General features: G+C 41.6%; 1 protein-coding gene across 25 annotated transcripts in view; it reads right to left on the bottom strand.

The window, feature by feature from the left end:
* Window positions 1-24,629, bottom strand: part of RBFOX1 (RNA binding fox-1 homolog 1) — a 2,283,260-nt gene that overhangs the window by 6,310 nt on the left and 2,252,321 nt on the right. For 15 of the 25 annotated variants that reach the window (XR_008373347.1, XM_053556405.1, XM_053556406.1 and 12 more), the window contains one exon: window positions 19,178-19,230. The exons of the other annotated variants lie outside the window; for them this stretch is intronic. Coding sequence is in view for 14 of the 15 variants with exons in the window: in XM_053556405.1 (XP_053412380.1) it covers window positions 19,178-19,230 (53 nt within the window). In the remaining variant the exon portion in view is untranslated. The remainder of the gene's footprint in view (window positions 1-19,177; window positions 19,231-24,629) is intronic. 25 annotated transcript variants of the gene reach the window in all.

Raw genomic sequence — 24,629 nt, 5'->3', positions numbered from 1 at the left:
TGAAAAACATACATAGAGCCAAGGCAGAGGTGTGTTAAGACAAGATTGATAAAGGTTTTGAACAAATAACAAATTCACAGAGGTCACGCAGAAGACCTGGGCCTCTGCTCACGTAACTGGAAGTAGATCCTAAGAGGGGTGAAAGGAAATGGTATACATGTTGCCATTGATCTTTACTTCATGAGAAAATAGTCTGTCATTGGTCTAGACAAAAACCTATTAACAGGGTGATCCACTTTTATTTGGCAAAGACGGTTGTATAGATAGGACAGAAACTGCAAAGGAAAGCTGAAAATCCTTGGGAATTTATTAAGCGTGGTGCTCCTTCAGAATAAGCGTGAAGATACAAATTCAGGACAATTTTTTTTTTTAATTTGGGAACTGGTTTTACTCTGGCAATAATTTCCTTTTTTGGGGAGACAACATATTGGACCTCTGAAGGTATTTAATGAAAACACAGCCCCCACCTCTTCCTAACACATACTGAAATGGTACCTCTTCCTTGGGCTGTAACACTGGGCATAGTTTCAACCTTTATGGAAAACCCAAGGTAACGATTTGGCAGTATTCTCTTGCAAAGCAGGAGAAAAATACAGCAGCACTGAACTATTCTTCACAAATGAGCGGGCTCCTTTTCTCCTCAGGGTGACCTCTACTTTCAGAATCCGATGGTTTTATTATGATTAATAAATTTCATTTCCACTAGAGGAAAAAGGACCATGTCAGCTCAAACTGAAAGCAAGGAGGCTTCTTTTCAAATGCTAATTTCTAAACATGCCCTTGTGTGACACTACCATTTAGACACAAGGTTATTAGGGGAGATGTGGACTTGAGCACGACTTTTGCAGCCAGGCCCATCAGCAAGCTCACATCCTCAGAGTTGGCCGGGCACAGCCCAAAGACAGAATGGTTGATTCTCAGGGACCTCAAGGGAGTGATGGTTAAATGTCTTGTGACTGCCGTACCAGGACCTGACCTGATCATGCTTCATGCCAGCCCTCCCTAGCCAACGTGGGCAGAGCTGTAGACAGGTCGTGATGCTATATCCCTACATCCCATCCATCAGCAATTTCGGAGGAAATATTAAATGTGTCCACTTCAATCCATACTACCCTAGTAGCTGGGACTACAGGCACCCTCCACAATGCCTGGCTAGGTTTTTTGATTTCTATTTTTAGTAGAGACGATGTCTGGACTTTGCCCAGGCTGGTGTAGAATTTCTAAGCTCAAGCAATTCACCTGCCTTGGCCTCTAATTATAAGCTGCTAGTAGTTCATGAAAATCAAGTTAATACCCTTAAATTTCATCCTCTTTGTCCAACTCTAACCCCTTCAAACCAATAGCCATTTATATTTATCAGCTCTCTCAAGTCTTTCCCATCTATTTATTCATCTATGTCTTTATCTCAGTATAAAGCTATATAAGTTTAATCCTATCACTTCCATGATTAAAACCCTTCAATGGCTTTCCCTTTATCTTAGAATAAAATGCAAACTTTCATGAGTCGCCTCTGCCCCCTCTCTCAATCCACATCTTTATACCCCATGCCCCGTGGTACAGGCACACAGCCCTCACTGATACAGGGTGTCCCAACAGTTGCCACATGTAGGGAAAGTGGGAAATTGTGGCTAAATGTAAAACTTTGTAATGGATATTTTGTAAATAAAGGTTCAAAAATCTTCTTTGCATGGTAGCCACCATTCTACACACACACACACACACACACACACACACACACACACACACACACACACACGAAGTCTTCTCTCCCACTCATGGTGAACACGGTCCAAGATAACATTGTTATGCAATGTTCCCTAGGTATGGAGAATTCTGGAACACTCTGTAGTTCTTGGACACAGATGCAGAAGTGTTCTCAGGGTCCTGCACCTGCTCACCCTCCACCTCCTTTCATCCTTTATGTTTTAGATCAAACATCAACTCCCCAAGATGTCTCCTTCTCTGACTACCCTTTTTTAAATTTTTTTTGGGGGGGGGACAGAGTCTCACTTAGTCCCCCTTGGTACAGTGTAATAGTTCACAGCAACCTCAAACTCATGGGCTCAAACTCATTGTCTCAGCCACCTGGGTAGCTGGGACTACAGGCACCCCCCACAATGCCTGGCTAGGATTTTTTATTTCTATTTTTAGTAGTGATGATGTCTCGGTTTTGCCCAGGCTGGTGTAGAATTTCTAAGCTCAAGCAATCCATCTGCCTTGGCCTCTCAGAGTATCGGGATCACAGGTGTGAGCCACCGCACCCGGCCAGCTTCCCTTTTGTAAGGGAGTTCTCTAACCCCATCTCTTCACATGGCAAATCTTTAATACTTTTGCTTACTTATCTTTCTGTCTATTTACCTCTCCCACTCCTGGACTGAGAGCCTCATGGGGGCTGGGTCTGTTCTGTCACAACCCCTGCCGAGGTACAGGTAGAGAGGCGCCAGGCTAGAGGCCTTGCAGAGAAGAGGGAGGCTTGGGAAGACACCCACACCTGTCATCATGATCCCGCCCCTAGAATCTATCAGCAGAAACTCTTTCAGCTACACTTTCTGAGGATTCTAGGTTGGCTGCACCCAGACACATTCAAAACCCTACAAGATGCTCAGAAGACAAGTTTTGAGAGGAATCTGGAGAAACACAGAGTGTGTCATTTTACATTCCCCTGAGGGTTCATAAAACCCCCAGCCACATCACCATAAAGCTCATCCAAAAAAAAAAAAAAACCTTTAGGGAAAAACTAAACTAAGAAATAAAAGTTAACTGCTTTGCTAGCCAGTTTGCTATGGCTTGTAACTGTCACGAGAATGCATCTTTTTGACCTCAGCAACAAGTTTAAAATCAGAACGTAACCAGAGGCCCCTGGGAGAACCAAGTGCTTGGGGGCAAGAAGATCCAGGTTTGAGTTGTGCCTTTACAATGTCCTTGCTCACATGTGTCAGGCAAATCGCCCTCTCTGAGCCTTATATCCCTCATTCGTAAAAATAGTCAGCCTTCTGTCTGAGCCCTAGCTATTCATCGATTAAGTGCATGAAAGGAAACCAGACAAATTTTAAAGCCATCTACAGATATAGGACATTATGATACAACACTTCTTACGTTGCACTTCACAAACTAATCTCTCACTCCTGCCCAGACTCCTGGTCTGCAGAAGCAATGGAAAAATTCTAATATGATCACATGTAGCTCTAGCAATCAAATTACACAAGCTTTTGGAGTCAAGATCTAATTTAGGAGTTACAGATGTAGTTTAAATTGATATACTTGAACTTAAGGTTATGTTGGAGCAAAAAATGAATACGTGTGTAGTCTGTTGAATAGAAAATATGAACTCGTGTTTGTTAAAGTGCTTTGTGAACCCTACTGAGATATGTAAATATTACTTTTCATTAACATCTTCTCAATCTAGTGGAAACAAACTGGATGCTAATGAAATACGCCCATGTTGGTACCCTTCAGTGGGTTTTAACTGCCACGTGGTTTTCATACAGGGGCATAGGAAGAACAATGTAATTAATTATCTATATTTTACCCTCTATATTTCAATTAAGAGTCTTTATGCCCCTGGGAACTTTTATTCTTTAGTACGGCCTCCTTATACCTTCTTTCCCAGAGGTAGCTGGAGGAATCTCTGTGGGTAGAAAGATGATTAAAATATGCTCACCCTTCAGATGAAGTTCATGAGGTGACACTGACGTCCTTGACAGCCTAATTGCAGCAGGAATTTGCACTGACAGACACCCCTCCCAACACAGAGAAGAACTGCAGAATGACGTATTCAAAATGGGATGTCTCGCCAGGGGTCAATGGGTGGCCCCCAGTCTCTGCAAGGCCAGTAGGGGCTGCTGTACCACCTCATTATATAAAAGATACAGTCTGCAACGTAAGTACTTGGGAAAATGAGTCCATTCAATACTGCACGTGTGCTTGTAACATTGTGCTATTTGGAAAGCCATGGGTTAGCCAGGGAGTGTCTTTTTCAACTGTCCTGTGGAGGATCAGCTGAGGTCTGGGCCTTAGTAAGGCCTCTCACTAATCCCCACGTCCAGCCTGGTTGGGGCAGTCCAAAGCACACAGGGAGACAGGAAGACGTAAGAGGCTAACTTGCACCCAGGGATTCTCATCCCGCCGAGAGAGCCCCTATTTCATCATGCTCATTTTTTGAGTTTTGAGCATCTTTACATAGGAAACCTGAAAACCTTTGGTTTGCATGTGGCTGGTTTAATTGCTGATGAGTAAATAATTACTTTTCTCATCATCCAGAGGAATATTTCTAGAACACATGTTCCAGACGAAGCATTCTCTCTCTGGGGTAAAATGCTCTGCTCCCGACAATTCCCAGTGGCTGGAAAGGAGTCACAGCCAGGATTCGTCAGAAAAAGGAAGAAAAACAAACAGAGGGCACATGGGCCTCTGAATTCTTCAGCTCTACTCTAGGTATTAAGTTAGTTCCCTCCCTGACCTAATGACATTTCGATGCATTTCCAACCATGAAATGTTAAAGGCATTTTTGTTTTTCAACTCAACCATCCCGTACTCATCACTAAACAAAAATGCAGCAAAACAGAGTAAAATATACAGTCCTGCCCAAAGAGCCTAAATGCTTCTGACAAATCTCTTGGGCATTTTGTAACTGCAGCATCTCACCTAGGTATGGGGTTTCTGTGAGCTCAGAGACAAAAGCCTTCATTTCAAAGGAGGAAGAAAGACAGCTCAGAATATGGGATCCCACGGAAGATCTTTCAAATTCCTGGCGTGGGACACCTCAGCAGATTTCTGAAATGAACAGTTTCTTACTGTTATGCCCATGAACATCTACCAGATAACACAGACTGTTAGGGATGCAAAGTCTCCATTTTCAAATCCCAGAACCCCATAACTTTCAGGATGTGAAGTCTGGGCCAACAGCAGTTTGAGAAGCCGTTGGGGATAATAATGGGCAAGATTTGGGGCAAATCTTCCATGGTCTTTCATGGCAGGGACAATGAGACACAGAAATATAATCAGTGACACGCAGTCGGCTGCGCCCCCATAGAAGATTTGCTAGGATTCCCAAGACCTCAGGCTACATACACATCCTGGTTTCAGAAAGACAAAATAAAAATCTGCCTAAACATATTAAGATGAGAACAACTTGGAGGGAGTTGAAGATAATTTAGAGAGCAATAGTCTAGCTAGGGAATGCCCCGTTCCCATTCCTGTTCTGGGCCTTAGATCTCAGCTGGTCAGTCAGGCTTAGTGACCGTGTTCAGGGAGGGAAGACCCCTCTGTGACCACTGTAGCCTTCTGCTACTTTTAATCTAGGCAATGACTTACACACCTGCTGGCCATGGGGGTGACCAAGGCCTGGTCCTCTTGAAGCCTCTCACAATACATAAGTTAGATGAACTTAACTAATCCCATAACTGCAAACACCCAGAAAACAGCCCCCAATACAGCAAAGCCTCCGAAAAAGACACAAGTAGGAATAGAAGAAATTGTCCAAGCTCAATGCCAGTGATTTTCAACCACTGTGCCATGAAAAATTTTAAAGATCATTAATTATTTTCAAAAGAAGTTCAAAGCATAGTAAGTATATTCTTTTTTTTTTTATTTTTAAAATCAGCGGGAGGCCCCAGTGAGGATCAACTCACAATGCCCGATTTATATGACCAATGCTCTCACCACTGAGCTATGGAGCCCAGCTGTCTTACTCTTTTTTTTTTTTCTTATCGACATAATTTAAGTGTGCTGTGGAAGTTTAACTATAGGTTGAAGTGTGCCGTGAGGTTAAAAAGGTTGAAAAACACTGGTCAATGTTATGGAGGCCTCTTGACTTGGCTCTGACATTTCTGCTCCCTCAGCTTGGCTTTAGAATGATTATCTTCAGAAATCACTTAGCAAGATTTTCAGCCCTGTGGTCCTCTCCTTACCCCACCGCCAGCCTGAGAAGCAGGGGGAAAAGCACCTTCCGGGCTCTTTAACTTCTACATGGGAAGCCACTGAACTTGCGTACCCATCCTCCATCTGGACTGGGTGTCCACAGGTACATACCAACATCCACTCCCGTGGAATCTAAAGACGGAGCCCTTCCACTCTGGCAACCCATGACATCACCCTTTCTGAGTCTTCTCAATGTCATTCCAAACCTCTTCCTATCCTGAATCCTGCCAAGCAGATTTGAAGACAGACCCTGATTCTGGATTCAACAGAGCAGAGCTGAGCGGGCACAATCAGCCCTGCTTTTGGCCATGCAGTTCATCTGCTCTGGACAAGCAAAGCACTTGTTTGTTCTAACAAAGGAGCTATAGGCACGGTTCCCTTTGGCAAAAGCGAAACACCTGTTTGCTCTAACAAAGAGCTATAGGCACATTCCCTGTGATGCAAAACTCAAGGCCAGGCGGAGCAAGATGGCGGCCGAGTAACAGCTTCCTTGCATCTGGGCACCGTGAGTCTGGGGAAATAGGACTCCAGGCATCTCTGGCTGGTGGAATCTGCCTATCATCATCCCTGTGAGGATACAGGGAGTCAGTGAGAGACTTCTGGACCCCAAGAGGAGGACTAAAACAGAGGAAAAACAGCAAGTGGTTGCGTGTGTTCAATCTGTCCAAACCCGCCCGCAACTGTAAGTTCAGTAGCAGCGAGACTACAAACCAGAAAGGCCTTACCTGTGAACTGTTTTGGTGTCTTTGGACTTGGCACTCAGTTGAACTGCCTTGGGGAGAGCCTGAACGGGAGTGCGGAGAACTTTGGCCGTTGTCTAGGGCCCCGGTCTGAGCCACTGAGCCAGACGGAGCTAATAGTGTTAGGCTGTGGGTCACAGGGAGCCATTGTGAGCGATCTGCCCCGGCAAGCTCCGCCCTCAGGGTTGCAGAGCTAGAATCGGGTGGGAGCTGGTAACCCAGCGACCAAGTAGCCTAAGGGTGGGGTCTGAGCAGCCTTGCAGCCCTAACACTCAGGGGCAGAGTGAGACCGGTTTTGGCACACTGGGTAAGTGGATAACCACTTCAGCAGTGATTCCAGCTACAAGCACTTTCCTGGGAAGGTTTCCACTCAGCAAGTTTACAAGTTCAAAGTGCCTTTTAAGTGGGCTGAAGAGAGATTTAGGGTGTCTACCTGCTGGGGTTTGAGAAATCAGCAGCCTCCTCCGTATCAGAACTGTGATTAACATCTTATACCCCAGAAGACCACGTGTTGCCCAGACAATATTCAATAACATATACATACTGCTTTGTTTTTGGTTGTGTTTTTTTTTTTTCTGGTTTGGTTTTTTTTGTTGTTTATTTTGATGTTGTTGATGTTGTTTTGTTTTTTAATTTCAACCTTTTCCATACAGATTCTTTTTCTTTCTCAATTTTTCTAGTTTAATTATAATTTCCCATTGCTGCCTTTTTCAATAACTAGAACTTCATTTTTGCTAGTGTTTCTACTGCTATTATTTGGTTTTTCACCCAATTTTATCCCGTAAAGTTTTCTGTTTGCTTGTTTTGGTTTGATTTATAGCATTTTTGTCTTTCCTCTCTATTTGGTGGAGGTGGGGTACTGTGTCTGATCAGGTTAGCAAAGAGCTGCTGACCTCAAGGGAACCACCCAACTGGGCACCCCCAGAAGGTGGGGTTTTTTTAAGGTTGTGTCAAAGTACCCTACTGTACACCTATATTGCTCTGTCTCCCTCTTTCTGTGCCTCTCTTCTTTTTGTCAATATTCTTTTTACCCACCCCCTCTCCTTTCTGTATTTTTCTTTTTTTTTCTTATCACTCGGTCCTCCTTTCTTTCATCCCTTTTTTGCTCTTCAACCTTCCCACCCTTCTGGTCCTGTAACCCTTAGTCCAAAGGCACGAGAACATAAAGAGCAACAGGAAGTGAAAGGAAAATTAGGGCAAGGAAACAGATAAAAGAAATCACTCATGAGGAAGAATCAGCAGAAAACTCCAGGCAACATGAAGAACCAGTCCAGAACAACCCCGCAAAGGGACCATGAGGTAGCTACTGCAGATGATTCCAACTACAAAGAAATGTTAGGAATGACAGAAAGGGAATTTAGAATACACATGTTGAAAACAATGAAAGAAATGATGGAAACAATGAAGGAAACTGCTAATAAAGTGGAAAATAACCAAAAGGAAATTCAAAAACAGAATCGAATAAGAGATGAACGTGGGCGGCGCCTGTGGCTCAGTGAGTAGGGTGCCGGCCCCATATACCAAGAGTGGCGGGTTCAAACCCAGCCCCGGCCAAACTGCAACAAAAAAATAGCTGGGCGTTGTGGCGGGCGCCTGTAGTCCCAGCTGCTCGGGAGGCTGAGGCAAGAGAATCACGTAAGCCCAAGAGCTGGAGGTTGCTGTGAGCCGTGTGACGCCACGGAACTCTACCGAGGGTGGTACAATGAGACTCGGTCTCTACAAAAAAAAAAAAAAGAGAGATGAACGATATGAAGAATATAAAAAGGATATACCAGAGCTGAAGGAACTGAAACAGTCAATTAGGGAACTTAAAGATGCAATGGAAAGTATCAGCAACAGGTTAGACCATGCAGAAGAAAGAATTTCAGAGGTAGAAGACAAAGTTCTTGAGATAACTCAGATAGTAAAAGAGGCAGAAAAGAAGAGAGAGAAAGCAGAACATTCACTGTCAGAATTATGGGACTTTATGAAGTGTTCCAACATATGAGTTATAGGAATTCCAGAAGGGGAAGAAGAATGCCCCAGAGGAATGGAAGCCATACTAGACAATATTATAAAAGAAAATTTCCCAAAAATCACCAAAGATTCTGACACACTGATTTCAGAGGGATATCGGACCACAGGTCGCCTCAACTCTAACCGAGCTTCTCCAAGACACATTGTGATGAACCTGTCCAAAGTCAAGACAAAAGAAAAGATTCTGCAAGCTGCCAGGAGTAAGCGCCAGTTGACCTACAGAGGCAAATCCATGAGAGTGACCGCAGACTTCTCTAATGAAAATTTCCAAGCAAGAAGACAATGGTCATCTATCTTTAATCTACGTAAACAGAACAATTTCCAGCCCAGAATTCTGTACCCTGCTAAGCTAAGCTTCAAAATTGACGGAGAAATCAAATCATTTACGGATATACAAACATTGAGGAAATTCGCCACAACAAGACCAGCTCTACAGGAAATACTTCAACCTGTTCTGCACACTGACCACCACAATGGATCAGCAGCAAAATAAGAACTCAGAAATTAAAGGACAGAACCTAACCTCCACACTGATGCAAAAGATAAAACTAAGCAATGGACTCTCACTAATTAAGATGAATAGAATACTACCACACTTACCAATTATCTCAATAAATGTTAATGGATTGAATTCCCCACTGAAGAGACATAGATTGGCTGACTGGATTAAAAAACACAAGCCATCATTTGCTGTCTGCAAGAAACACACCTGGCTTCAAAAGATAAATTAAAGCTCCGAGTCAAGGGTTGGAAGACAATTTTTCAGGCAAATGGAATTCAGAAGTAAAGAGGAGTTGCAATCTTATTTTCAGATACATGTGGATTTAAAGCAACTAAAGTCAAAAAAGACAAAGATGGTCACCTTATATTGGTCAAGGGAAAAACACAACAAGAAGACGTTTCAATTCTAAATTTTATGCACCCAATTTAAATGCTCCCAGATTCTTGAAACAGACCTTACTCAGTCTGAGCAATATGATATCTGATAATATCATCACAACAGGGGACTTTAACACTCCCCTTACAGAGCTGGACAGATCCTCTAAACAGAAATTAAACAAAGATATAAGAGATTTAAATGAGACCCTAGCACAACTGTGCTTGATAGACACATATAGAACACTCCACCCCAAAGATAAAGAATATACATTCTTCTCATCACCCCATGGAACATTCTCCAAAATTGATCATATCCTGGGACACAAAACAAATATCAACAGAATCAAAAGAATTGAAATTTTACCTTGTATCTTCTCAGACCATAAGGCACTAAAGGTGGAATTCAACTCTAACAAAAATGCTCGACCCCACCCAAAGGAATGGAAATTAAACAATCTTCTGTTGAATACTGATGGGTGCAGGAAGAAATAAAACAGGAAATCATTAACTTCCTTGAGCATAACAACAATGAAGACACAAGCTACCAAAACCTGTGGGATACTGCAAAAGCAGTTTTGAGAGGATAATTCATTGCTTTAGATGCCTACATTCGAAAAACAGAAAGAGAGCACATCAACAATCTCACAAGAGATCTTATGGAATTGGAAAAAGAAGAACAATCTAAGCCTAAACTCAGTAGAAGAAAAGAAATATCCATAATCAAATCAGAGATCAATGAAATTGAAAACAAAAGAATCATTCAGAAAATTAATGAAACAAGGAGTTGGTTTTTTGAAAAAATAAATAAAATAGATAAACCATTGGGCAGACTAACGATGAATAGAAAAGTAAAATCTCTAGTAACCTCAATCAGAAATGATAAAGGGGAAATAACAACTGATCCCACAGAGATACAAGAGATCATCTCTGAATACTAGCAGAAACTCTATGCCCAGAAATTTGACAATGTGAAGGAAATGGATAAATATTTGGAATCACACCCTCTCCCTAGACTCAGCCAGGAAGAAATAGAGCTCCTAAACAGACCAATTTCAAGCACTGAGATCAAAGAAACAATACAAAATCTTCCAACCAAAAAATGCCCTGGTCCAGATGGCTTCACTCCAGAATTCTATCAAATCTTCAAGGAAGAGCTTATTCCTGTACTGCAGAAATTATTCCAAAAAATTGAGGAAGAAGGAATCTTCCCCAACACATTCTATGAAGCTAACATCAACCTTATACCAAAACCAGGTAAAGACCCAAACAAAAAGGAGAATTTCAGACCAATCTCACTCATGAATATAGATGCAAAAATTCTCTACAAAATCCTAGCCAATAGATTACAGCTTATCATCAAAAAAGTCATTTATCATGAGCAAGTAAGCTTCATCCCAGGGAAGCAAGGCTGGTTTAACATATGCAAGTCCATAAACGTTATCCACCATATTAACAGAGGCAAAAATAAAGATCACATGATCCTCTCAATAGATGCAGAAAAAGCATTTGATAAAATCCAGCATCCTTTTCTAATTAGAACACTGAAGAGTATAGGCATAGGTGGCACATTTCTAAAACTGATTGAAGCTATCTATGACAAACCCACAGCCAATATTTTACTGAATGGAGTAAAACTGAAAGCTTCTCCTCTTAGAACTGGAACCAGACAAGGTTGTCCTCTGTCACCTTTACTATTCAACATAGTGCTGGAAGTTCTAGGCAATACAATTAGGCAAGACAAGGAAATAAAGGGAATCCAAATGGGAGCAGAGGAGGTCAAACTCTCCCTCTTTGCTGATGACATGATCTTATACTTAGAGAACCCCAAAGACTCAACCACAAGACTCCTAGAAGTCATCAAAAAATACAGTAATGTTTCAGGATACAAAATCAATGTCCACAAGTCAGTAGCCTTTGTATACACCAATAACAGTCAAGATGAGAAGCTAATTAAGGACACAACTCCCTTCACCATAGTTTCAAAGAAAATGAAATACCTAGGAATATACCTAACGAAGGAGGTGAAGGACCTCTATAAAGAAAACTATGAAATCCTCAGAAAGGAAATAGCACAGGATATTAACAAATGAAGAACATACTATGCTCATGGATGGGAAGAATCAACATTGTTAAAATGTCTATACTTCCCAAAGCAATCTACCTATTCAATGCCATTCGTATCAAAATACCAACATCGTACTTTCAAGATTTGGAAAAAATGATTCTGCGTTTTATATGGAACCGAAAAAACCCCGTATAGCTAAGGCAATTCTTAGTAATAAAAATAAAGCTGGGAGCATCAGCATACCAGATTTTAGTCTGTACTAGAAAGCCATAGTAGTCAAGACATCATAGTACTGGTACAAAAACAGAGCCATAGACACTTGGAATCGAATTGAAAACCAAGAAATGAAACTAACATCTTACAACCACCTAATCTTTGATAAACCAAACAAGAACATACCTTGGGGGAAAGACTCCCTATTCAATAAATGGTGTTGGGAGAACTGGATGTCTACATGTAAAAGACTGAAACTGGACCCACACCTTTCCCCACTCACAAAAATTGATTCACGATGGATAAAGGACTTAAATTTAAGGCATGAAACAATAAAAATCCTCCAAGAAAGCATAGGAAAAACACTGGAAGATATTGGCCTGGGGAAAGACTTCATGAAGAAGACTGCCATGGTAATTGCAACAACAACAAAAATAAACAAATGGGACTTCATTAAACTGAAAAGCTTCTGTACAGCTAAGGAGACAATAACCAAAGCAAAGAGACAACCTACACAATGGGAAAGGATATTTGCATATTTTCAATGAGACAAAAGCTTGATAACTAGGATCTATAGAGAACTCAAATTAATCCACATGGAAAAAGCCAACAATCCCATATAGCAATGGGCAAGAGACATGAATAGAACCTTCTCTAAAGATGACAGACGAATGGCTAACAAACACATGAAAAAATGTTCATCATCTCTATATATTAGAGAAATGCAAATCAAAACAACCCTGAGATATCATCTAACCCCAGTGAGAATGGCCAACATCACAAAATCTCAAAACTGCACATGCTGGCGTGGATGTGGAGAGAAGGGAACACTTTTACACTGCTGGTGGGACTGCAAACTAGTACAACCTTTCTGGAAGGAAGTATGGAGAAACCTCAAAGCACTCAAGCTAGACCTCCCATTTGATCCTGCAATCCCACTACTGGGCATCTACCCAGAAGGAAAGAAATCCTTTTATCATAAGGACACTTGTACTAGACTGTTTATTGCAGCTCAATTTACAATTGCCAAAATGTGGAAACAGCCTAAATGCCCACCAACCCAGGAATGGATTGACAAGCTGTGGTATATGTATACCATGGAATACTATTCAGCCATTAAAAAAAATGGAGATTTTACATCCTTCGTATTAACCTGGATGGAAGTGGAAGACATTATTCTTAGTGAAGCATCACAAGAATGGAGAAGCATGAATCCTATGTACTCAATTTTGATATGAGGACAATTAATGACAATTAAGGTTATGGGGGCAGAAAGCAGAAAGAGGGATGGAGGGAGGGGGGTGGGGCCTTGGTGTGTGTCACACTTTATGGGGGCAAGACATTGTTGCAAAAGGGACCTTACCTAACAATTGCAATCAGTGTAACCTGGCTTATTGTACCCTCAATGAATCCCCAACAATAAAAAAACCCCAAAAAACTCAAGGCCATCTTCCTCTTAAAAATCCTATTTCATGGGCGGCGCCTGTGGCTCAGTCGGTAAGGCGCCGGCCCCATATACCGAGGGTGGTGGGTTCAAACCCAGCCCCGGCCAAACTGCAAGCAAAAAAAAAAAAAAAAAATAGCCGGGCGTTGTGGCGGGCGCCTGTAGTCCCAGCTACTCGGGAGGCTGAGTCAAGAGAATCGCTTAAGCCCAGGAGTTGGAGGTTGCTGTGAGCTGTGTGAGGCCACGGCATTCTACCGAGGGCCATAAAGTAAGACTCTGTCTCTACCAAAAAAAAAAAAAAAAAAAAATCCTGTTTCATGATTTTTTTGTGTCTACTACTGCTGAACCACAATCACCAAGCATTTCTCATTGTGCTTTGAAATTGCCACGACACCCTGCCTACAGTGTAACCCACATGGGGTATGACGTGATGTTTATGTCCCTTACAAAACAGATCTTCCATTCCCCTGGTTCAACAGTAGCTGAGGACTTCCCAGGGCCACAATTCCTGGAGTCACATCCTGGCCCTGCCATGTCCCACGCATGTGATCGCATGTAACACGCTTGGAACTATGTTTTGTCCACAGGAAGCTGTTTTTACTAAGGTGCTTTCCTTGGCTTATAGGCTCCCTTAGCACCCTGAAGTTCCCCTATTATAATACACATCACAGTTTATTGGAAACAGACCAATTAACCACAAAACAATTTGCTGCATGAGAACTTTGCTGAATAATCAGATCACCAAGACAGAGGGAAGACAATTAGATGAGACTCGCTGAAGGATCAATTAGGAGAATGGCCAATTTGGAAATTTGTTCTAAATATTATCTGAAGTTTTAATGCAGCTGAGAGTGTGTGCAGGTTGAGAAGTGGGGATAGGAGGGTGGAAGGGGGTAGTGGCACTCCCTCTCATCCCCTTGAATCTGCTGAACATTGCTTTTGACAATCACTTAGTAAACTGCACGGCAGCCTGTCCCATGGAGGACAGTTTCAACAGCTTCTACAGATGGGTTTGTCTGGTGGAGACCTTTTTGCAAACCTCTCCCACCCACATCCCACATGGCTGTGCCTAATATTGATTAGGAATTGGGAGCATACCCCCAGATTGGCTTCTTCAGTCACCACGATGTGTCCTGGTGTGGCGCAGGGAGCAGGCTTTGCTGCCGGAGGGGCAGTCCCAGGCCCCACTCCTGCCCCAACACAACCTCCCTCGGGTGGGGGATGGGCAGCTGGGAGGTCTCAGCCTTCGATTTTGTGGCAGAGACAACCAGTTCAAATGGTTTGGTGGTTTTCAGGGAATAAGCTAATTCTGTTAGTTGATTTTTAGCTACTGATTTTCAGCAAAAATGAGACACGTGGCAAACGGACCTCAGAATACACTTTGCCTATTTAACCCTCTATCTCCCTTAACGCAAAACATGCTCCCTGAAACCTGGCCTCTGCTCCCTCCACCCTCACACCTGAGCTAGCAGGAAGGACATCCCTGCCACCTGAAAGGGACAGTTCAAGTTAGAGAGACCGGCCCTGGAACAGCTGTAGAGAACCAGCCAGTGGTCTGCGGGCACATAGAAATGTTAACAACCCTGTCCTCCAACTCACACATACGGATGCTCTAGAAGCAAGATGACACTTGCTGGAGGGAGCTGGAGGATTCCTTCTGGAGGCAGAAGGTCAACAATCCAAGGTCAGGAAAATAGGAGCATGGGGTGGGGGGGACAGTCTGTCCAGGTGGAAAGAGCTTTGGTATCAGATGGATTCCAATGTGATTGTGGGAAGTTACCAAACCTCTCTGGGCCTGAACATACATTTTTTTTTTCTTATTTTATTATCCAAAACAGATATGATGGTAACACCTACCTCATTCAGCTTTTGTGATAAATTCTCTGCCTCTAAATACACAAACACACACACATACATACATAACACATGCATATATATATATGATGTGTGTATATAATTTATTACGCTTGGTAGCACACGGAAACAGCGCAATAAATGACAGAAAGTTATCATTACACCTTGAAGAATTCAGCAAAGCCCAGACGGGGGATATTTACTGTAGGGATAAAGAGCTTTCTTCCCGTGGTCACTAGAAGGCTCTGAGGAAGAAACTGACGCATCCTTAGAACAAGAAGGAAGGAGTGGACATTTAACACAGACTGGGCCTTGTATATTTTTTATCTGCCAGCATATCCTGTTTGTTCTCCCATCAGAACACAACTCCAATACAAGCACGTCCCAGCAATTCCACAGCCACCTGCAGCTGTCTGGAGAGGCCAGGGTCACCCCTCTCTGGACAGCTGCAACTGCTTCCAATTGGTGCCCTTTCTTCTGCTCTGGCAATACTGCAGTCTAGTCTTAAAAAAGCAGTCTGATTAATCATTTAAAAATAAATCGGATCACACTCACCCTCCAATGCCTCTCCATCACACTTAAAATCCCAAGTATTTCCCATGGCCTCCAAGACTCTTGGCTACCTCCCAGACATGATACCTGAAGCACTCACCTGTACTCCTATGCTCTCCTATTCCTGGGAACCTTGACAATGGCTCAACCACAGGGCCTTTACACTTGCTGCATGTTACCTGGCTCACGTCTTCACATTATTTAGGTTCCTGTTCAAATGTTACCTGCTCAGAGAGTCCTTCTGTGATCACCTAAAATAGCATCACACCCTGTTTTCTACTCCTTCCCCTGCTTTTCATTCCTCTGACTATTGTGTAACTATAGCAGGCACGCTACATTTAAGTCTGCTTATTCATGTACATGGTTTTGGATCTTCTGTTCACTAAAATGGAAGCTCTTTGCTGGAGGGCTTCTCCTGATTTATTTTGAGCTACGCCCCCAGGGCTTAGAACAGTTCCTGACACACAAAAATGAGCCAGTAGATATTAACAGACTGCAATTAATTCCCAGACACCCACCACCATAAGTAGCTTGTGTTTCAACTTCCATTCTCACACACAGCCATCTTCTACTGCAACTACAATCCCACCTAGCCCACCCTGGAAAAGTCCTAATAAGTCACAGAGGCAAAGAGAACTCTTGTCTACAAAGAAGGAAAAAAAAAATCTCTTCCCTCTTTAACTATATCTTATGGAATCCAACTTATCAAAGGTTCTTGCCAGCTGCAGAATGAGAAACTATTCAAATGTGCAAGGTGGATGAAGCAGGGGGCATTCTGTCCTGTGCCCCGTGGTGAAAAGGGCAGATTCCAGGGATACCAAGAAAGCACACATCTCTCAGAAGCAAAATAAACAAAGGACTATGATCGATTGTTCCACAACAGAGTAAGACAATCCAAGCCCCTGTGAATTCAGTCTCACAGACCACAAATGCTGATAATGAAAAACTGTTATTCTGTGGGGCTAACAAAAGCCTGGCAGACAGTTTGGCACCCTCTACGAAAACCCCACGTACAAATCATCACTTTTCCTTGGGAAACTGAAAGAAAAATCCCAAAGTCCCACTGTTGCTACTGTTCAGTGATTTTTACCTCACCATCTCTACCGTAAGCCACAGACAAAACTATCTGACCAGTGCATCCACCATTGGCAGCACTGGGGTGGTAATGTGTTTTTATAGGAATTTCAATTATAAAAGCCATCAAGCCTCCAAACTTGTATTTTACACAATCTTGTTGATTTCTTTCTCCACTTACAAATAGAGAACTTGCCTTTTGTCCAACCCTGATGTCCAGCAGGTATCAGGATTCGATAGACCTGCCATACGGAGTGTTAGTCTTTATAAGTAGGTGAGAATTCCCTATATCTAAGCCGTATAGAATGTGTGTGTGTGTGTGGAGGGGGGGGTGCCCTGGGTTTTTCCAGCATGAGGGAATGATACCCTCAAACACTTTTTGCAGAACCACGAGTCACGACTTTTGTTGACCGAGCAGTTCTGATTTTTCATTTCACTCTACGAGGGGGGTGGATTGGCTGGAAGAAAATCTGACATTTGATTGATACTGGTGTCTCCTTTTTCATGCTTGGTTCAAAATTCAGAGTTCAAATGGAAACTTTATGAAGCATACAACATTATTAATATGGCCATCAAAGGAACAGGGATATCTCTCTCAATTTGAAATGTGATCAATAGCAATTCATTAAGAATCTACTGAGCAGCCACTCGAAATGAGACGAGGTAGATGGAAATGCTTGCCATATGCATGCAGACTTTCACTTTCTGTCGCTGCTTCTTTTAGGAAAAACGTGTGCAGATCACTTGCTCACAAGGCAGGGTTTGTTAAGTCATGGAATGGAATCGATACCTATCTACCCTTCAGGTTGTAACTTTTCCATATTTGATCTATGTTGTAAAATATAACCTAAGATACACGGGAGCATGCAAGGGTTTAACAGGGAAGGTACAGGCTTGAGAATATCAGCATACCCACAGACGATGCCTTTTTGCATTTTAAAATCACCATTCTTTCTCACCCGTGCTCCCATCCAAGCAGGCTCTCTGCCTTTTGCAGCACGCTCCATTCTGCTAAGACTCTGAACGCGTTAAACCACTCTTAGATCCCAGGAACGTTCACCCGCCACTCCTAGCAACACAATTAACCATCACTCTTCTGTTAGGCATTTGTGAAGGGTTAATGATGTTGCCACCTCTCACAGTGAGAAGCAGAGATACTTGGATCTAGGGGTTAAGGGGAGGGAATAGTAGGGCTGTCATCAACAAAGTTTTATAGAAATAGAGTGTGCCATTGCTTCAAATGAGAGCATGCATACCTCTTGAACTCGCCCAGTAAGACTTTATACCATTATAAATGCTGAGATAGATTAGATACATAAAACTAACCCCAGCTTTTAGGAAAGGCAGGGGGACATGTTCCTAGCTCTCTGTTCTCCCTTTCATCATGGTCTCCAAGGACTCTAAGTAGGGAGTGAAGCATTTGCAATCAGCCTTCCTTTACTCCTCCACTGATACAAGGTAGAAGGTGAGTGTCTGTCTGTAAGGTTCAGCTGCAGCTGTATGTGTTTGAAGGTTATGACATGCTCAGCTACAAATGGATGGGCGGTAATGTCCTCCCTCACTGGCTGAAAGTGATACATTGGAAATATTTCTTTGCAATTGTTTTGGTCATAGTTGAGGCTTAAAAACAAAAACTAAAACAAAAAAAAGGAAAAGCAAAAGAAATCGGGCGTTAGTTAAGGCACTCACCTATCGTGGCATTTTATCAAGTAATCCCATGCTAATGAAAGTTCAAATTTAACTGTTCTGAACCATATCAAAGCAAAAAGACAGGCGTTATTTGGATGGACATATCATGCAACTATGAGATTTTCAACTGCCAATGTCCTGGTCTCAAAACAAAAAGACTTTGTCTAAATGCTGCTGCTTGAGATACGTTTCAAAAGAAAGGAAATAGAGGATCTTCAGCAAATAGAGTATAGATCCCCTTCTTATGAGACAGAGATAATTATATTCCCTAATGCCTCCAGCTTTGTAGATTCCGTCTTTTACAGCCTATAATATTCCATAAATATCCCAAATAATTCACATATCAATCTCTGTGAACCCAGACATAATATGTCAAAAACCACGGAAGTCACAGGTCTGTGTACCTAATCTCCCTATTCAGTATTGTACCATAAAAACATTGATTATACAGTGAGATTTTATTGTGGATTCATCCAACACAGTCTGACTTTTCTGGACCATAGATTATTAAAACCAGAAATAAAACATCAAAGTTAGCAAAATGCCTAACGTCTTCTTCTATGGCAGAGCCTGAAGGCTTCAGCGATACTCCACAGATATATGATCTTTTTTTTTCTTTTTTCATAACTAAACTTTCTAGAGTGACTAACTGCAGCATGTGAAGAAGGGAAAAAAAAAAAAAAGGATACTGAGATTTGGATGGATGCATCAAGAAGTAGCAATGTTTGTTACCTGCAGAGGTGTTACAAGAAATTTCATCTGCTGCAACGAAGACGAACTGATTTCTGGAAGAGAAGATAAAATTCACAATACTGCTCGCTCAGGGGGAAATGTGCTCTCTGCCGATTGGTTGGATGTGTAGAGATGAGGGGAGGGAAGGGGACTGTGTCTGAATGGGCGTTGTAAGGAGTTGTGCTGATGTCTCTGGGACTTAGAGAATTTAGAGAGAACATGAAACAGGCATGCAGGGACCTCTTAGAATGAAATCAGGGTGATGGCAGAAAATGGAACATGGACAAGCTCTTGCACCGAATATTAATACTATGTGTTACCAAAATATCATGCCAGGGTCTATTTCTAAAGCTACAGCATTTCACATCGTGCTCACGTGGAGTCCTTGGCTAAAAGGAGATTCCATTAAAAAACTTATCAACTATGGATTAGGAAAAAAGGTATCTGCTATAAGCTAGCTAGGGAAGTTATAAAATTCCAGACTTCATTATTATAGTGTAATCTCAAAAAATTTTTGCTAAAGAAAACAAAATGCTGTCATTTCAGAAAAGAATTTTATGTGGTGCTAGGCTGTGGGTAATAATTTCTCATTCAACTGGGCTTGCTATACATAAAGAAGGTAAGAGAACTCATCAGTTGAAATCAATTCTGTCTTGCCACATTATTTTTAATGATGCTGTATTAAAAAGAAAATATAAAGAGGAAAATGCTATTTTACTTTGATTTAGTAAATCCAGAAAAATAATAAAACTCTCTTAAGATGTTTCTAGCTATGATAGTTCCACAAGGTAACGTGTTCTAGTTCAGAGGTACTGTCTGTTTTTATACAAATAACAATGTTGGCATCAGGCGGATTATACACGTGGCCCACTGAGGTTAGGTCGGCTCTTCAATGCCTCAGCAGCAGCCTCGGGAGGGTTTGGGTTCTCATTCGTCAAATTTTTCCTGTGTATATAGATCATTAAGAAACGAAAGATAAACGCTGGCTTTTTTTTTTTTTTTTTTTGTCTTAGTGTGATTGCTTTTGTTGAAATGTTTCAGGGCTTCAGAAAGTCCCTAGTGATTGAGAGTTTCTTGAAACATCTTGAGAAAGTTTCATTGCTGCAAGAGATACACCCTGGAATATAAAATGGTGCTGTCATGTGACTATTTCCTAGAATTTAACATATAGTTGACAATTCTAGTCATCTCTACACCAATAAAATCTACACAAAATTACACATGCTGTAAGAAGAGCATTTTTAAAAATGTGTTTCTTCTATAAAAGTTACAGCTAATTTCCTGTATCGTCTTTCTTAAAACAAGGCAGTAATTTCATTGGAGTTTTGCTGTCTCTCTGTTCTGACATTGACCTCTAAACCCCATCAATATCCGGCTTTACATTCCCTAGGTTTGAGAAGCAACAAAATTAATATCCCTGACAAGAAAGGAGATATTTTGGTTGGATATTTGTTTTGACTTACTCACCTTTGATGTAGGTAAAACCTAGGCACTCCTAATTATGGGTGTGGTATTGTTGACACACCAAATAAGTCCTGGAAGTGCCTCTACTTACAGAAAGCTCTCAAGAAGATGACTATTATAGTCAATAATGGCGGACTGGATGACCCAAGGGGGCAAGCTCTCTGAAGTAGGCATTCACATACTTAGGAGGCAGAGCTTCATTAGTTAGGCGGCTCTGTCCCATTCCTGCTCCTAACCCTAGAAGAAATTGCTATCTCGTTCCACTTCTGCACATTCTCTGAGAAATTGTCCAAGGTGCTAAACAAGAGGAAAACCATTGGGAGGCAATCAGACAGATGTAAAGTGCTGACCAAATGAATAGGAAAAAATTTGGAACTGTAACCTACAAAAGTACAATCGAAAAATTAGCCATGTTTTTTTAATTATTTCAGAATTTTATAATATATGAGGGTGCCCTTGAAAATATTCTTTTTGAGACTATGTATTTAACGCTTTTTTAAAAAGCTACCTACCATTCATCTATTTCTTTCCTTTTTTCCTCCTTTTTACTAACCTATATATTTAGAATTTTTTTTTACCTGCACTGTCTTTATGATCCCTGAGCAAGTTTCTGAATAAAAGGGACTATTCCCTTTCACCTTCTTCAAAACAATTGGCATGGATGACTTCTGACTATAAAATCAAATCTACCTCAAAGCACAAAGAGTTATCACCAATACTGATATTCAAAAGAATAAGCCACGGACTCTGCGGCAATGTCACAGAGTTAGAAAAATGTTTTTGTTTTTTTTTGAGATAAAGTCTTACTATGTCACCCTCAGTAGAGTGCTGTGGTGTCACAGCTCACAGCAACCTCAAACTCTTGGGTTTAAGAGATTCTCTTGCCTCAGCCTCCCAAGTGGCTGGGAGGTGCCTGCCACAATGCTCAGCTTTTTTTGTTGTTGTTGCAGTTGTCATTGTTGTTTAGCAGGCTCCAGCCACATTTGAACCCACCTGCCTTGGTGTATGTGGCTGGTGCCCTACCCACTGAGCTATGGGAGTAAAGAAACTGGTAGCTGTTTGGATGTAATAATTCTGTACTATTTTGTTTCATTTTTGTAATCCACATAAATAACCCCATCACATCCCAGAAAGGTCACCATTGAGTCAGAAAAGGGCCTTTCTATAGAGTTCATTAATTTCATGAATTCAACCTGTGTGATCACCCCTCCCTCTGAACTATGCTTTTATAATTAATGACATGCCTGCTAACTCAGAGACTGTTCCAGGTGGTTCACATCTTTGGTTAGGGGTCTTTGAGGCACAGATTTCATGTTGGTGTCTATATCAACTAAGCCATGCCATTTTTGTGGATGGTTCTGTTTCTCCAACCTTGAACTTTAATACAGATTACTTCGAGGGCTCACAAATGGATCATCTAGGATCACTCTAGGAAGTCATTTATCCCAAATGCCCAGAAAGAGATAGATCAAAGGGATTAACGATATAGCTGAGAGGTCTGCTAGTCCCTAATAAATTTAGGAAAAATGAAATAATCAGAGCAGTTCAGGTGTGCTCTGCACAGCGGGGCCATCTCCAAGGAAGAAATAGAAGGCTGGTACCAGGGTCTGTTTTTTTATGTCAACTCCAGCTTACTGTCTCACAGACCCAAGGACTGAACTTCACAATGCACCTGACTTTCAGCAGGCTGGTTTGTTGCGTGTTTGATGATGATAAAGTCTGCCTGAGTAGTTATCAACCTTGGATGCACATTGAGACCATTTGGTGCACTTCTAAAATTTCTGGTGACTGGGCTACACTTAAAGCCAATGAATTAAATAGAAACCTCTATAAGTAGGTCCCTGCCATTGCTAGTTGTTAAAGATTTCCAGGTGATTCTAACCTGCTAATGTTCTAAGCCTGAGAATGTGTGTCTACTTGAATGCTTCCCACCTTGGCCTCTCCTAACCTTCACAGAGAGAGCCTGAAAGAGCGTCATGAGAGGGCCTCATTCCTGTGGTTTCTGCGCTAATGGAGCAGGGTGGGATCTGGGAAGAGGTAGTTTTAGAAAATGGCCACAGCCAGAATGCCACAAATACAGAGTGGGGAGGGAGTTGAACCACCAAATTTCTTGCAACTTTTGCTTCTGTCTGTAACTTCCATTTGGCCTCCGCAGCCCAAGCTACTTGGATTTCACAACCACAGGACCTTGATACTGTGTCCGGAAAAGGTTACTTCCAGTTTCTAGAAGCTGACTTTAAAACTCTAGGAGAAAGGATTTTAAAACTCATTCTGAAAGAGAAGCTGGTCTGCGGAGGCGTTCAAATCATACTCTGCATTTGATTCATCACCCCTTCCTCTTATTTTACCATTTCCTAAGGATTTACTAAAGATCATCTTTGCATAGGTTTTTCCATTTTTCCTTCTGAGTCAGCATCTAATTCTTTAGTATTATTATTATTAAATCATAGCTGTTTACATTAATGCAATCATGGGGCACCATACCCTGGTTTTATATTTGCATCTAATTCTATCTCTGTCAATTCTTTCATCATAAACTCCTATTTTCTACCTTTCCTTCTACTCCAAATTTTCTAAAACTTCTCTGAAGCATCACCTAGAATACTTTTTTTTTTTCCCTAAGACTTTAGTTAGTATCTGATCATCTAGAATACTCTTTAAAAACACGTTCCTGGGTTTTTACCCTGATCACCTGAATCAGAATTTTCCAGGAGAGAGGTGTGCTCATTTATATGTTTAGCAAAAACTCAGGCCTGGCTACTGAGGGGTTACTAGTCTCACTCTGTTCTAGGCAGCAGGTGGCCCTCTAAGGGAATCAGGACTCCAGGTACTTGTTACCATGAAGAAGTTTGGGAAATGTTGTTGACAAATCTGCAAGTTCATTTCCATTTTCATTACAAATATTCCTTATTCCAGGAAGACTGTTTTACTTGGGAAGGCTCTGTAGGAGAAGAATTACTAATTTATAAAAAATAAATAAATGGTCATTGATCAAGTACAATGGAGAAGGCGACCATGTCCTCACTCCTAGGAATGTTAACTGCAAGGGTGATTTACTACCTCACGAGCCCTTATCTATCCCTGGAAATTGCTGAGTGTTAGGCCTAAGTATGCGTTCATTTTTTTTTTTTTAAATTAAGTTTATTTTATTTTATTTATTTTTATTTTTGTTGTTGTTGCAAAGCAATCTCTTCTCTGTGTAAAGGAGAAAACTGAGGCATAAAAATGTGGTATAAAGTGGGCAAGCGGCCAAGTGGTTGAGGTGAAATCTGAATACTATTTGCTCAAGAACCTGCCTCTTATTCTGGAAGGTTCTCCCTAGGGGCAATTCAGATACAGGATATTCAATCAGCAATGGGTGTGATGTCTCTAAGGAGGTAGGTCTTAACATTGCTCTGAATCTTCAGATCCTCTGAGAAAAAATAATAGAGTCTTCTAATTAGTCTTTGAGTATGATGTGATTGAGGCTGGAGAGAATCATGTTCTACTTTAACTGGAGATGATGAAGTGGCATATGCTATGGTCTTCATTTTTACTCCTTTATCACCAGAGTTCCTCATCTTTGAAGATGGTTATCACAGACCAACCACCTAGACTCTGCCTTAGCTGCTGGTGCACTGCAATTAGTTCTGTAGAGTACTACAGAACATCCTCACCTTCCACTTTTTTCCCTTAGGCTAAATCTCATCTCTTTGCAATCTTATTTCTTTTAAAAATTTACCCATGGCTGAATTCTAAGAATCAATTAAAAGTAGTAGCCAGCCAGTATTACTGGATGGAATATGCGAAACTAGCTATCAACTCACGGAGTGAACTTCTGGTATAGTCAGGTGGAGGCCAGAAGGCCAGAAGTTCCCTGCATTGAAAATAATACTTGTTGGCCGGACACAGTGGCTCATGCCTGTAATCCTAGCACTCCGGGAGGCTGAGGTGGGTGGATTGCTTAAGCTCAAGAGTTTGAGACCAGCCTGAGCAAGAGTGAGACCCT

Source organism: Nycticebus coucang, chromosome 12, assembly GCF_027406575.1.
Source record: "Nycticebus coucang isolate mNycCou1 chromosome 12, mNycCou1.pri, whole genome shotgun sequence".
In the NCBI taxonomy this organism is placed as follows: Eukaryota; Metazoa; Chordata; class Mammalia; order Primates; family Lorisidae; genus Nycticebus; species Nycticebus coucang.
Note: the sequence above shows the minus strand (reverse complement) of the source record. Positions and strands in the feature narration are given on the sequence as shown.